The 14,919-nt window shown below is 42.3% G+C and overlaps 1 protein-coding gene across 1 annotated transcript; it reads left to right on the top strand.

Annotated features, from left to right (window-relative positions):
• Window positions 1-6,611: 6,611 nt before the first annotated feature.
• On the top strand, window positions 6,612-14,763 carry hgd (homogentisate 1,2-dioxygenase). Its single transcript, XM_069151598.1, has 14 exons — window positions 6,612-6,744; window positions 8,000-8,071; window positions 8,461-8,549; window positions 8,641-8,746; window positions 9,827-9,886; window positions 9,983-10,074; window positions 10,191-10,225; window positions 10,350-10,429; window positions 10,810-10,909; window positions 11,537-11,661; window positions 13,417-13,521; window positions 13,651-13,777; window positions 14,217-14,398; window positions 14,519-14,763. The coding sequence occupies exons 1-14, from the start codon at window positions 6,730-6,732 to the stop codon at window positions 14,660-14,662; spliced, it is 1,332 nt and encodes a 443-aa protein (XP_069007699.1). The 5' UTR covers window positions 6,612-6,729; the 3' UTR covers window positions 14,663-14,763.
• Window positions 14,764-14,919: the final 156 nt, after the last annotated feature.

Raw genomic sequence — 14,919 nt, 5'->3', positions numbered from 1 at the left:
TGCTCCCGGTTAGTGCGCAGACGAGTGAGAGTCTATTAGGGAAAGGAGAGAAGGAGATCCAAATTTTCTTCCCCCAAACAAATTATGTGTGGCAACAAATGAGCCACTTGTCATAATGTAGTATTATAGATCTTGCCATTATAACACAAAGAAAACCACACCGAATTTGAGAGAGTTTTAGGGCTGTTAACGCCGTATAAAAAGCGAAATCAAACCAAACAGTAAATGTAATATTTAAGGTTATTCCTCAATCAAGATTTTACGTTTTGGTGACAGATAATACATGATTATACTCTGGAGTTCAGCTGAATTGATGGCCAGGCTATTGTGACTACTACGTTGCAAAATTATCTGAAGCTGGCGCGTCTTTACGCATGATTTCATCATTCTACAGATGGGTTGAGTCGGAGGAAAGAAGCGAGCGCTATTATCGATTGGTTGAATATGAGCCGCCTGCGGGCCACTCTCGGATTCATGGCAGGTGGATAGGTCACCCACACGAGAGCGCCCATTTCACGGCCCCCATTGTCTCTTCACTGATTACTGCTTTGATCACAGGAATCTAAGAGCTTGAGACTCTCGTAAACCTACTGCAGGGTCCAGGAGCTCGTGAGCTGAAGAGGTCATCATCATCATCATCATCATCATGGCCATCACCATCGTCATCATCTGCCACATCATCGCCATAACCATTGTCACCACCGTCATATTCATCATCGCTAGTTGACCATACAAACCTGGGGCGCTGTGTGTTTTCACAGCCGCGTTGCCCTTTTATTGATTGCGTGCCTTAATTTTAATTCGATTGCGCGAGTGTCAAAAATTCCGCAAGAATCATCCTAGTAATGAGATAATCAAAGTAATATATGCAAATCAGTTATGTTGCCAGCTTATCAAAACCGGAGTGCCCCCCCTTGAGTCTGAAGAAGTCCATTTATTCAGTTAGTGGCAATACCTTGCGCAAATGGCGCGATGCAAATGACAGTTGATTAGACTAAATTAAGAACCTTGTTTCTGCCTGACCTTGTCTGAGTTTTATGTAAATTCTTTTTTTCTTGCTTTAATGTGATAAAAATGCGTTTTACACCTTGGCCTTTGTAAATCTGAACAATATTTTCCATGACAGAAACAATGGTCAACCTCAAATAACTCAGTGGGCCGATGGCTTGGATGATGCTCTGACCGTCTCTTATTTGTCTGTCTGTTCATCTGTCTGTCACAAATCTCGGTATATCTTGACCCGGTGCAACTCCCACAGTGACAGAAAGTGTGCATTATAACTTCCTTGCTGTGGGGGAGTGTGCCTTGAAGATAGACTAGGTGTGGGTGCCTCTGAGAGTGTGTCTTCATGTGTGTGCCTGTGTGTGTTTACACAATTATGTGTACTCATGTGTGTACCATAACATATTGTCTAAGGGGACAGAGAGAGTGCAGTTGAGACTTCCTCTCTGTGGGGTGTGTGGGGCCTGTAGATGGGAAAGGAATAAATCCAATATAGATTGCAGGGCTGCTGCTGCCTCCCGCTGGGGACCCTCAGACTTGCAGGCCAGGATCGAAGTGCTTTTCTCCACCTAAATTGGCCTGAGAGGCCGCAGGAGCAGCCAGGCTACACCCCCAACACTGGGACTGCCTACGACCTAATGATGGTGCTGGGGACAGACACCCGTATACACACGCATACGCACTTGACAGAGATGTACGCACCTGTGCCTACACACCAAAACTCACACACAATCATTCCCAGATTGATATAACATCAGTCACACTCCTGCACCAGCCAAACACACACTTTGACAAGAAAACCACACAGATATAAACACACGCTTTCTCTGATGTTGAACACACTCATTCCTTGTCCAAAGACCATTCACCTCAAGTTTCCCTCTTCACATCTCCGGCCACCCCTCAAACCTACAAAGCTAAACTACAGATTTAGAGGAGGTATCCTCACTGCCTGTCCACACACTCCATAGGGAGGAGTGAATAGTATAACTGGCACCACACTAAGTGTCTGGACTGATACACACTCCTGTCCTTTGGTTCCCCTGCAAGGAGAACGCCACCAGCTCCCCAATGCCATTACGCTTCCTGCCAAACTTCCAGGCGCTGCCATTTTGGTTCTGCCCAGGGAGCTAATTCTATTTGTGATGAGGTGTCTGATGTGTTGCCGGGTCGGGTCCGGAGACTGTGTGACTGAATGTCCTATCGGTGGACATTTGGAGCTCAGTGTGCATCAGTACCTGCTGACAGGGCATTTTCTTTCAATGCCACTACATAGCTCATCTCTAGAGGGTGTGGTTTGCTGATATGAGTTTAAAAAAATAGAAACATGTCAGAACTCGTTGCTTTTTTTTTTTTGCTTTTTTTTTTATCTTTATCTTTTGCAAATTTTTTGGTTTTAACAGCTTTTTTCTAAATTTCATAAATACAGTTGCAATACTGACTTTTTAAAAACATTTTCCAACAATTTTCTTCTCACGGTAAGAGAATGATAACCGGGGCTAATCTTACCGGCTACATTTTCATAGCTCTGTTGCTTAAACTGTCTCTGGCAAAGTGTGTGTCAGAGCTCACATATTATCAAATGACAGTGGATTTAAGAAGTTATAATGCTATACATTGTGCTTTGTATGGTACTGCAGAGCAGGCCTCTCTCATCAAGTATATCTGTGTTACACATGAACTCATCTCCTCCTTTGTTCATTCACACTTATCTTTGCTGTCATCTTGTTTCTTTTCTCTTTCTTTTTGTAATCTCTGCTGTTTTTGTCTTTGAATCTTCTCCCTTTCATCTCCATCACACCTCTGCTGTCTCTTCATGCTGCCACACCTATCCACCTATCCTATTTATCCTGTTGTACTTGTCTCTTTGCTACGATGCATTACTTCATGTTTTCCACATCATCCAAACTGCTTGTGGCCATTTCATGTATTTTTTAAGAAATGATTTGGCTGTGCAGAAACCAAACGTGTGTACAGTATAAGCTCTGCCTTCCATAATGCAGCACGTACACACGACAGTAGAGAAGACGACTACTAAATACCTTGAATGCAAAGACAAGCACATTCAGTACGTAAACACAGGCCAGAAACACATACACAACAAAATCCTTTTGACATCAATAATTGGTAAATCCTCTGATTAACTTGTAAGAATTGTCCTTAGAGTGCTTAAGTAATTGTGTTTGTGTGTGTCCTTTTTTTATTGCATGCACCCCCCTCTCTTTAAAGCACATCTTTATAACCAAGCAATTCCAAAGCAATTTTCTCTGTGGGAGGAGAGTGTAATTTTCTATTCTGTGACACTGTGATGTGTAAGAAACTGGGAGCCGGCGCTAAAAGGTGTCTGTAGTGTGTGTCTTGGTGTGGGTGTGAGCCGCTTTAATGGCCAACGCGGGGCGGGTGGCGACGGTGGTGAACGGGTGCATGTCAGGAAGGCCATCATTTAATGACTCCCAAATAGTGCCCTCCTCGTTAGAGCTATCGTCCTGGAAACACGAGGCTGTGAACCACGAGAGCGCCACACGCTGCAACAGTCTTTTATCTTCATATTAAACCATTTGCATAACATTACAGCGATAGATAAGATTCAGGAGATACTCAACCTACTCAGGGAGAGACAGAGAGAGAGTAGACACAGAGAGGGTATACTACATGTCCTTGCAAATCTAATCAGCGTTAAATGGAGCTGTCAAATGTGTGTGTGTGTGTATGTGCCTGTGAGTGTGTGAGGTACTGGATGTCAGGAGTTATTTAACATTAAACTGCAATAGTATGCAACAGGGCTGTAATTACAAAATACAAGAATCCAAGGTACTTCTTGTTAGATGTGACATCTAAATGCAGCAGTTATTTACCGGTGATACACAAGACGAGATGAGGCCAGATGCTAATATTGCAGATGTCATGTACACTTATATGTCCTTCACAAAGTTGAGTTTTTGTGTTTTTTCTTAATGTGTTGAACAAATTATTGAAGCAGCCGGTTAGAACACATAACATTACTGCCATTTTTTTTTTTTTTTAATTACTAATGTGGTCTTCGATCATGTTGATGTGGGAATTTTGTGTGACAGCAGATGAACAAAAGACTCAATTTCATGTTTTATGGGCACATCTATCTGTACCGTAGAAAGCGGTGTGTTACTTTGCTTTGTGTCTGAAAGAGTGTGTGTGACAGCCGCTTTTCCCCTGCTCAAAGAATAATAAAGAGAAGAAGAAAGAATCTCATTACTGTGGAGAAACAAGAGCAGGAACAGTATGCAAGCACACGCTAATTAGTTGTTGCTACTTGCTACTGCCTGATTAATCTAATCAAAAGTACTGTTGATCTATATATATATATATATATATATATATATATATATATATATATACAAAGGTTTTAACCTTCATTGTGTTGGTCATGTAAAAGGCCCCACACACTCATGGTAAACCCACACAGGTGTTATATATGTGTGTGGGCACCGACAGTGATGATTCCCACATTCTTCTAGCTTTGTTGAACCAATTTATGCCCTTATAATTCTTATTGTTGCGTAATCCCCAGCACAGATTCACTGTGAAAACACCTGTGTGGGGCATTTAAAGAATTAGTTCAACCTATAAGAGAAAATATGTTTTCTCAGATAGCCATGAGGATAATTTATGGATGTTTTGACCAATCAGTGCATCTATCTGTAAATGTCTACCACTACTTCAGTACGATTGATGCCTGTGATGCCCAAAGTATAAAAATTCCTCATCCTAAAGCGATTGCAGACAGCAGTCCACAGTAAGGTCTGGATTGTCCATAAATAGGATTCTCAAAAGGTACTGACATTGTCTGTATATTTATGTTGCGTTGAGCAGCACTCAGAAGAATTCTGATTATGTCCATTGTATTGGGGTAAAGTTAAACTTTGGGCATAAAACCAAAATAGTTTTCTCCACGATATGTTTGTTTTGTGTGCATTTTTTTTTTTTGCATTGATCTTTAGTGGTAAGAAAAAGGCTTAGGGGGGCCAAAGAGCTCAAACATTGTATGTATATGTGGCAGTGTGTGCACTACATGTGCTATGGGACGCTAAAGATGTCATCACTGCACAGAATAGGCTTGTAACTGTATGTGTGTGTTTGTGAGAGAAATTGCTTGTTTATGCATATGGGGATAGACTGTGCCAGGTGAGTGTACCATTTACCATCAAGCCATTGAATTCAGCAGGCATCTAATAACAAAGCATTTATGGCCCACTTACGCATGCATAGATATAACTGTCAGTAGGCAACAACAGTCTCCTCTCTCCCGTCTCCAGCTATTCCTTCTTCTCTTAAAACACACATGCACCATCCGGATTGAACTCAGATACTCTAAAATTCTATCATCAGACTCGGGGATGAAATTAAAATCGCTCATTTTCTTTCTCCATACAAGGAGCAGATCAATTTCCGGAGACTGGGACGTGATATTTCCCTGCCATTGGGCTTTCTCGTCTTTGGCACAGCACCCTGACTGCCTGTCAGCGGGAGGCCCGGGTCTGCCTGCACGCCTCGCCGGAGAACAGTTACTTCTGCCGCGGCGAGTTTATTTGCGCCTCGCTATGAGAATTGCCATCATTTACCCTTCCCCAACACCTCCCCAAAAAAGAGAAAAGAAATAGACAAGCGGGGGAAGCGAGGCAAGAATGAAAAAGGCGAAATTGATTCTTTTTGATACACGGGGGACATTAGGCACACCTCGTTTGACCACCTATTCCGAGAAATGAACTGAATAAATTTTGCGTGGAGTAATGTATAGGCCTTTTTCAAGGCCTTTTGCTGCTGTTCATTCTATATCATGGAGGAGCTGCTCACAAAAGAACGCACAGGTTATCCGAGTATAAGCTAATGCTGGTTTTAAGACAAGTAAATTAATTATGTAGCCGTACAGGGATGGTAACAAAACAAGTCCGTCTGTGTTGGACACGATCAAATAAAAAAAAAAAAACTGGTGGCACCTTTGCCTCCCATTGCATGCAAACATTTTACTTTGTCTTCAGAATAAGTAGGCTACTGATGTAAAATAAAGGTAGGACAGAGCCAAACTAAGAGCCTACGGACCCCTGGAACGGATGTTTGTTTTGCAGGACGTGAGGATGTGCATGACACCATTATTTGCACAAGCAGTGTGTATTAAGGTCACCACAATTTGACCGTGATGAAACTCCATTGATGGATTTATATTGCGTCTTTTATCATGTTAAATTTGGTGATTATTTTCCTTAACCTCCAGAATATGTCTGCTATATGAGTTTCTGACAAGTAGCAACCTTAGTTTTTGTTGTCTTCTAAAAACGTATGTCAGGGTTGCAGTTGTCTCTGACCATAGAAATCCTGGACTGAGCTGTAACTCTTTCTTCGTTCATGATTACCTATATGAGCTTTAAAACATGTTCTTGTTTTTCTTGGCAGTGATACTGGTCCTTGTTTGCGCCTAGTTTGGCCATCCGACCCGACCCGACCCGACCCGACCCTCCCCCCCTTTGCATGATACTCGGCTGTTGCGTCACGGAGCCACAGTCAAGGCCTAATTGAAACCATATTGAGAAAGAGTATAAATCCAGCCCCCTTTTCCACTCAGTCCACACAGTGCTGCACGCACGCGTCCTGAAGTGGATTTTGGTTGAAGGGTTTACATTCAGAGTAAAACAAGTTCATTTGTAACCATTGACACATTCAGCAGCTGTGACAAAAGGTTGAACAGACAGCACAATGGCTGGACTTAAGGTAAGGCAGCATTTTATCAAAACTATAAGGCTACCGTTATAAATGTTTACTATTCAACATTTCTTACAAGCTGCGCCTGTGTCAGGCCTAAAAGTTTCAGAATCATCTAAGTTAGGGGCATTGTGCATGGAAGTACAAACACAATGTAGACCTGTAGGAAGATAAAGAAGAAGGGGAACATCGACTGTCGATGTACAGAAATGTGCACATTAAACCGCTCATGAGCTTTAACAGCAGCAGACTGGCTGACAGAAGGGAGGCGATCCCTCCAACCAATCAGAGCCTGGCATTCAGCAGCTGCCCAGATGTGGTCTGAGATGCCTCAACAGCTTCACTAAGTTTTTAGGTGAAAGTTTCATTTAAATGAAAAAACAAACAAAAAAAGCGTGAACTTGACAACCTTTTTACCTTATAGTCTTTTAGAGAGTTGTGGCCACAAAATGTAGCATTTTTTGTGCATGTGTGTAGATTATTATAACATTTTTGTCGATGGAAACCGTCTAATTAGATGAAGCAGCATTGTCACGACGTCTCCTGAATAATATTCAATGTTAAAGGGGAATCGTCTCTGTGCATCTGCAGAAGTTTTCAATTAAATATTTTTTTTGAACGAGAGCGACTAAATTCCTTTTCGATCGCCATGTAAAAGTTGTTACTAAATGGTAGACTTTATGTTTTTGCTACTATCTCGAGATATACGTTTAAGTTGAATGAAATCCTACTTTACATAACATTTTTCTTTCATGGGGGACACACTGGAGCTTCCAAAGCGCGCTTTGCAGGCACGTGAACGCGCACATATGGAAACCATCCATGTCTGTGCTTTCCGCAGACCAACAATGACTCAGCAAGATGTGTTTACATTGTGCCAAGTTTATGTTTTTCGGTGGCAGGGAAGACGTGGTGTTGGATAGTAGAGTAATTGACATATTGATCAAAAATTAGAGCGGAGGGTGTGAGTGTAATTAGCCTGTTTCTGTAACAATACAATAACACAAAAATATTGGATGACTGCAAGGGGGGAAATTTGGCATAACTGCAGTTTGTTTTAGGATAGATCTAATGTGAATCAATATGACAACAATTAACAAAAAGACAAGGCTTAATGACAAGCCTTCAAATTTAATTATAACCAGCGTGAACACATTTATCCTGCATTACAATGAAGCTGCATGATGTATTTTTTATTTTTTTTAATTTTTCACTTTAACTTTCCCTCACTTGAGTGAGTTAGATGTCTGTCTGTCTCTTTCAGTACATGAGTGGTTTCGGGAATGAGTTCTCCTCTGAAGACCCTCGTTGTCCTGGATCCTTACCTGAGGGACAGGTAGCACGCACACACACACACACACACACACACACACACACACACACACACACACACAAATGCAAAATTTTCTATATAGTTGAACTGCACAAATAGTTAATATGGCACCACAGGAAAATAGGAGGTGTGACCCTTTACAGTTATAGTCAGCTCCAAAACCCGGACCGTGTATGTGACGGCAAAAGAAGTCAAACGTGAGATAAGGTCCACACAAATCTTAATCTTTATATCCTAAGTATGAATTCTTCATTAGTGAAACAAATGAAAACCATTTTAGGATTCATGTATCGTCGTTCCTAATTGAGCCTCAGACAGAACTTCCAGTCCCATGCTGATATATCACATGACACGCAACATTAACATTCTGGTAATGCATTATGTGTCTGCAGAACAATCCTCAGGTCTGCCCGTATGGCCTCTACGCTGAGCAGCTCTCCGGCTCGGCCTTCACCTGCCCGCGGCCGGCCAACAAGAGGAGGTCTACATCTCTGTTTGAGACCTGACTCAGCCCATATGGACCAATCTCAGCCCTATGAATGACTAACTGCTGTGTCCTCCTCTTTTTCCAGCTGGTTGTACCGCATTATTCCGTCTGTTAAACACAAGCCTTTCACCGCAGTGCCTTGTGGGAATTTAACAGAGAACTGGGATGAAGTGGAGCCGGATCCTAACCAGGTACATCAACAGTCCCGGCTCAGTTTAGATTTGCTTTAAGAAGGGAAAATGTGACTGAATAATAGTTTTTCATACAACTAAAAATATGCATTACTTGATAAGCAACAATAAAAGTTCAGAATAAACTTTTATAGTTATAGAGTTATAGTTTGATGCCCTCGTTTACTTGCCACCAGACCAAAGGCAGCTATAATGTATGGATTTGATCCAGATGAGATCCAGATGGTTTTGTCTTTTGCAGGGCCAAAATCATGCGATTTTATGTTCTTGAGTTTGATCCTCCTCTTTCATCACGATAAGAATGGCTCTCTAGTCCTTCTCTGCATTGTGAGAACTCTACATCACATGTCGAAATTGATGCCCACTCTCATGTCTGTATATGAAGCTGAAGCCACCAGCTGGTTAGCTTAGCAGTTTAGCAGTTTAGCACTTAGACTGAAATCAGAGGAAAACAGCAAGAGGTTCAAAAGGGGGGGAAAAAAAAAATCCACCTACCAGCAGCTCCAAAGCTCACAAAAGCACTTATGTGTTGTTTATTTTGTACAAAAATTAATGTAAATTACAGAGTGATGAGGTAACTGTTCTCTTTTGTTTCCAGTCTTAATACTAAACTGAGCCGCTGGCTGCTGGTTGTAGCTTCATGTAGTATACAGACATGGAAGTGCTGTCAGTCTTCTTGTATATAAAAGCCTATGTGAGAAAGCATTTTTCAAACTACTCCAGTCAGCTGATCTGCTTCATCAGGATGGGGTCAGTCTCAATAGATCTGATTAACAAGTGCTGGCAACATAAGAGCACACAACTGTGATCACATTTTCATTTCAGTGTTACAAATGTGTGATTGATGCATATACATGCATGACATCATTAACTGAGGCCTGCCTTCATAACCAGTTAAAAAAAGCAATGGCAAATCTCTAATGTGAAATAATCCAAAATAGGCTAATGTGGGATCTAATTGTTCAGTAAAAAGTTAACGAAGGAAATGTTTTGCCTCTAATTTTTCCCTGCACCAATGAGTACCTTTAAATTCTCAGAATTTACAGAATGAATCGATTCTGACTGAAGTTTCTTTCACAGCTGCGATGGCTGCCTTTCACCATCCCCAAATCTACAGAGAAGAAAGTGGACTTCGTGGCTGTAAGTCTGGTTTTTTTTCTTTCTTTATTTGTCGTGGTTTTTAATTCAAAGTTTCTCCGTTAATTGGTCTGAATTGTGTCCTTCTTTATGTTTTAGGGTCTTCACACAGTCTGCGGTGCTGGAGACGCGAAATCGCGCAACGGCATCGGCATCCACGTGTACACCTGCAACACCTCCATGGCTGACAGGTGAGGACATATTTACGTGCAAATGCGTCTCATTGTGTAACAAATAGATGTATTTTCATGAATCAAAAATATAAAGTCCTTGCTTGCACTTTGGCAGTGATTCCTTCTCGTTCCAGGTGCTTCAACAACTCAGACGGAGACTTTCTGATTGGTGAGGAAAAGGGCTGTTGATGTTTTCACTGTCATCTATCACAAGAGCAATGATAGCTCAATCCTCGGTCTTGTCTTCTCCCTCAAATTTTCTTTTCTCTTTCTTTGTCTGTTTGTGTCCCTAGTCCCCCAGCGGGGTGAGATCTTGATCACCACAGAGTTTGGGAAGATGATGGTCGAACCGAGCGAGATCTGTGTCATCCAGGTGGGCTGTGTGTTTTTCATCTCCCCAGACTTCACAAATATCTACCATTGTGTGTGTGTGTGTGTGTGTGTGTGTGTGTGTGTGTGTGTGTGTGTGTGTGTGTGTGTGTGTCTGCCCGCCTCCCCCCACTCAGCATATTTAGAAAGACATTGTTTGGTACTTTTCAAAAGTGACCTTCAAAAATAAATAACAGTGGAAAGAGGTTTTAAGCTACAGAAAGCCGGACCACCAGCATTCCGACCGCAACACGCGTGTTTTTCCAAACACATTAGTCCAAGAACCCCTACGTCCCACCAGCATTCATACAGCCCACATTTTATACATAACAGCACTACATTTCCTCTCATTGCCATTTTCCACTTCTTTTTTTTTTTCTCCAGCAAGGGATGCGCTTCAGTGTGGATGTGTTCGGAGAAACCAGAGGCTACATACTCGAGGTGTATGGAGCCCACTTCGAACTCCCTGACCTGGGGCCTATAGGTTTGTGTTTGTATGTGTTTGTGAGTGTTATTATATATATGTTCCAGAATACGTACTCAACCTTCCTCCAAATCTGCACTCCAACCTCTTTACCACTGTTCCTCTTGTTGTCTAAACTGTTGACACTTTTCTCTGAAAATCTGTACAATTTTAAGCCGTGCTAGCCGTGCAGCCAAGTTGGTCTGCTGCTCAGTCAGTCGCACCGAAACGCCGGCTCAGACGGAAATATCTGTGCAGACATTCGCGGTCCCAAGAGGACGGAGCCCGCCGACTTTGGTGATCCCCTGACTTTTCCGCTAGCGCCACCATGAGGTTGACATCTGCTGTTTTGATGGAAATGTCTTACAGTTGGATGGATGGCGTGGAATTTGGTGTGCACATTCATGACCCCCTCAGGAGGTGTTTTAATGACTTTAGTGATTGGTGTAAATTTTCCTTTAGTGCCACCATAAGGTCACAATTGCAATTTGTCCAAAGCTTTGGTTCAAGAGGCGCTACTTTATGTTTAGTGCTAATTTGCAAATGCTTGCATGCCAATACGTTAAACTTGTAGGTTTATTTTTTTTAAATTTCTTTTATAAATCTTGTCTGCTTTTTGTCAGTTGATCATGTTCATGTGTTTTGCAGGCGCCAATGGTCTGGCCAACCCAAGAGATTTCCTGTGTCCGGTTGCCTTGTATGAGGATCGCCAAGTGTCCACTGGTTACACCGTCATCAACAAGTACCAGGGAAAACTCTTCGCCTGCAAACAGGTGCTTATTGTGGCGTCCAAGTTTGTGTGTGACCCTGTTCTCGCCTGACAGGGACACACACGTGTGGCATACTTGCCCTATTACCCCATTTAGGTTTCTGTCTGCTTCAGTAAACGCCATCGAACTGCCACAGTGATGAACAGGAAACTGCCCAAGTGAAGCATATGATCCATTAGGTGCTCCTGCCGACTGAATTGCCATCCCTGATGATTTAATATCGAAGCCTTAGCTGTTATCCATTCAGCAGGTTTCCGCTTCGACTCCCTTATGAGTCTTAATCACTCATAATTAGTTAAAGCATTCTGGCGCTACAGACAGTGTACCTGCGAAGCTTTGCTTTGTAGGAAAAACCTTTTTTCCAAGTTAAGCATTAATTTCACCATATTTCACTCGGTGAATGATCCTCCCCCTCCTGAAATGTCCCGTTGGGTGCATAATTGGATCGACACATAATGTCTGACAGGAGTTTTTTTTTTTTTTACTGAGACTGGGAGGAGGTGGGAGGGGAGGTTTGTCAGGGGCTGGGGTTGGGGGGTTGTAACCGTGGAAACCATGTCAACCCACACTGTTATTATTCATCGAAGGAAGTACACAAGGGCAAGATACTATCTTTTCTGAAGCAAAACAAACCTTTTTCCATCTTCCTCGCTGCCTCTGCTTCAGTATCCGCCCCTGGTTTTGTGCCGGGGGTCAGAGGTGAGCCTCTTTTCCTGGTATCCACCCTTCTCGGAGCCCGGAGAGTGAGGCTACGGGGGTAAGAAAAAAAAGATGGGGAGCGCGGGCCTCATCTCAGGGAAGATGCTGCTGCTCCTGTTTGGTCCTGCTGTTTTGTTCCCCTGCAGAGTGCTGAAATTGCTCAAATTAACTTATTATTTGCTTGACTGGGCCAATATGTTTGTGTTTTGTGTGCATGTGTGTGCAAGAGCTTTCTTCACCCTCCCCACCCCCCCACTTTTTTTTTCTTTTTTTCCCCCCTTTATTTTAATCGAATGTAGTGAAGTTATCACAGATGAATGTCCAAGAAATTACCTGCACTGGGTTTCCCAATGGCCTTTTTGTACGCCAACTGCTGTCAATTGATCGTGTTAAGTTGTTTTCGGTGTTTATTTGCTATGCAATGTGTGTGAATTTACTTATGCACAAGTGTTTGTATGCATATATAGCGTGAGTGTGTATTGCCTGCTCATGTGTGGAAATGAACCTCAGCATGTGTGTAAGGAGCACAGAGGTCAGTATGAAGGCAGCTTGTGTTGTAATGAACTATATTGATTTTAGAGCTGCTGTTGAATGTCTTTTTTGCAGTGACATTATCAGAACAGAGAAACTATATAAAATTGCTGTGGTTTTAACAATCAAGATAAAGAAATATCTCTGCACCCACTGTTACTGCTGCTCCCCCCTCCCCACTCCCCCACTCCATAACTGTGCCGCTGTGAACGTCAAAATGCTCAAAAGTTTGGGAAAGTTTGATTGTGAAGCCAATTACCCCATAATACCTGGAGCCTCGTATCACAAAGAACAGGGGGAATGAAAGAGAAGAAAGAATGAAAGAAGCACACCCTCTTTCACAATCAACCCTTTTCATTATGACCTGTTATTTTTTTCTCTTTATGTCAAGAAGTACTCTGGGAATTTAAGATTACAAAGACATTATTCATTGTTCCTTTTCCCTGTGAAAAGCTCAATTTAAAGTCTTTTGTGTTTGTTGCTTGGGTAGACTCCTCTTATTTGTTTTGTTCTGTGCTTTGCACGTAGGATTTCTCTCCGTTCAATGTGGTCGCCTGGCACGGAAACTACACACCGTACAAATACAACCTGAAGAACTTCATGGTTATCAACTGTGTGGCCTTTGACCATGCGGTGAGTGTGACCTTCATGGACCCACTCACAGTACTTTTTTTTTTTAATATACATGGAGTGTACTTTATTCATTTCACTGTACTGACCCCCTTAAAAAGATAGCCTGTGCCATTTATGATATTTCCACAGGATCCATCTATTTTCACTGTGCTGACTGCCAAATCCACAAAACCAGGTGTTGCCATTGCTGACTTTGTCATCTTCCCCCCACGATGGGGTGTGGCTGACCACACCTTCCGCCCACCTTACTATCACCGTAAGACCACAACAACACACACAGGCCTTGTTTCAACACTTCACATTTTGTAGGGCAGGAGATAAGAGTAAAAACAATGAATTTTAAGGACTACCTTGTTAGGACAGCTGAATTTGAATGCTATTTTGAATGGAAATGTCAAAATTCTGCCTGGTGAGGGTAATTTTATTCTACAATGGACTGAACAACAAGCCAGCGAGAAACTAACACGTCCATTTACCCAGTCAAAGTGGAGACCGTAGATGAGAACAATCATCTGCTGTAGGATTCATTTGAACGGAGACCCCACCACTGTACCTTTTGTCTATTTCCATCACGGATCTATATGGCCATCTAGTGGAAATCAGTGTTCAGGCTCACTCTTTCTGCAGCAAACTGTGCAGTCAGTATAGTGCAGTATAGTGTATAGTGTAACAGCGCCTCCTGCTTGTCATTTCAGGTAACTGCATGAGTGAATTTATGGGTCTGATTCAAGGCCATTATGAGGCTAAAGAGGAGGGTTTCCAGCCAGGAGGGGCCAGCCTCCACAGCATAATGACCCCGCACGGCCCGGACGCTGAATGCTTCGAGAAGAACAGCACTGCTGAGCTCAAACCTGAGAGGGTGGCAGAGGGAACCATGGTAAAAGCAATATACGTATATATGAAGTTTAACCACAGACAATTGATTGGACTATTAGAAATTGGATTTTGCAACAACAGCATCGGGGATTATGTGTTCCATGTCCTCTGCTTCCTCCAGGCTTTCATGTTTGAGTCCTCCTTCAGCATGGCAGTAACCAAGTGGGGTCTACAAACATGCCAGAGACTCGACAAGAGCTACTACCAGTGTTGGGAACCTCTCTGCAGTCACTTTAAGCCCAACTGGAAGCCCAGCAAACAGTAGAGAAACAGAGATTTAGAAGAAATTTGGACCAAATTACCAAAACAGATGGTATGTGAAAATATAAACCCAAATTTCACTTTATTAAAAGTAACCAACAACAATCCCATTTGTTGCGCTTGGCTTTCTTTGTATTATTTCATTAGACAACAAGTTATAGAAGGAATAAAGTAATTTCCTCCTCACAGACAACAAAGATTGGAGTTGCACAATAAAAGGAAATTGCTGTGACAGTGTTTTCTTTTTAAGACATAATCCAA

The sequence above is a fragment of the Embiotoca jacksoni genome, unplaced genomic scaffold (assembly GCF_022577435.1).
Source record: "Embiotoca jacksoni isolate LCO1_2020_lvr unplaced genomic scaffold, fEmbJac1.0.p SCAF_17, whole genome shotgun sequence".
NCBI lineage: Eukaryota > Metazoa > Chordata > Actinopteri > Embiotocidae > Embiotoca > Embiotoca jacksoni.
Note: the sequence above shows the minus strand (reverse complement) of the source record. Positions and strands in the feature narration are given on the sequence as shown.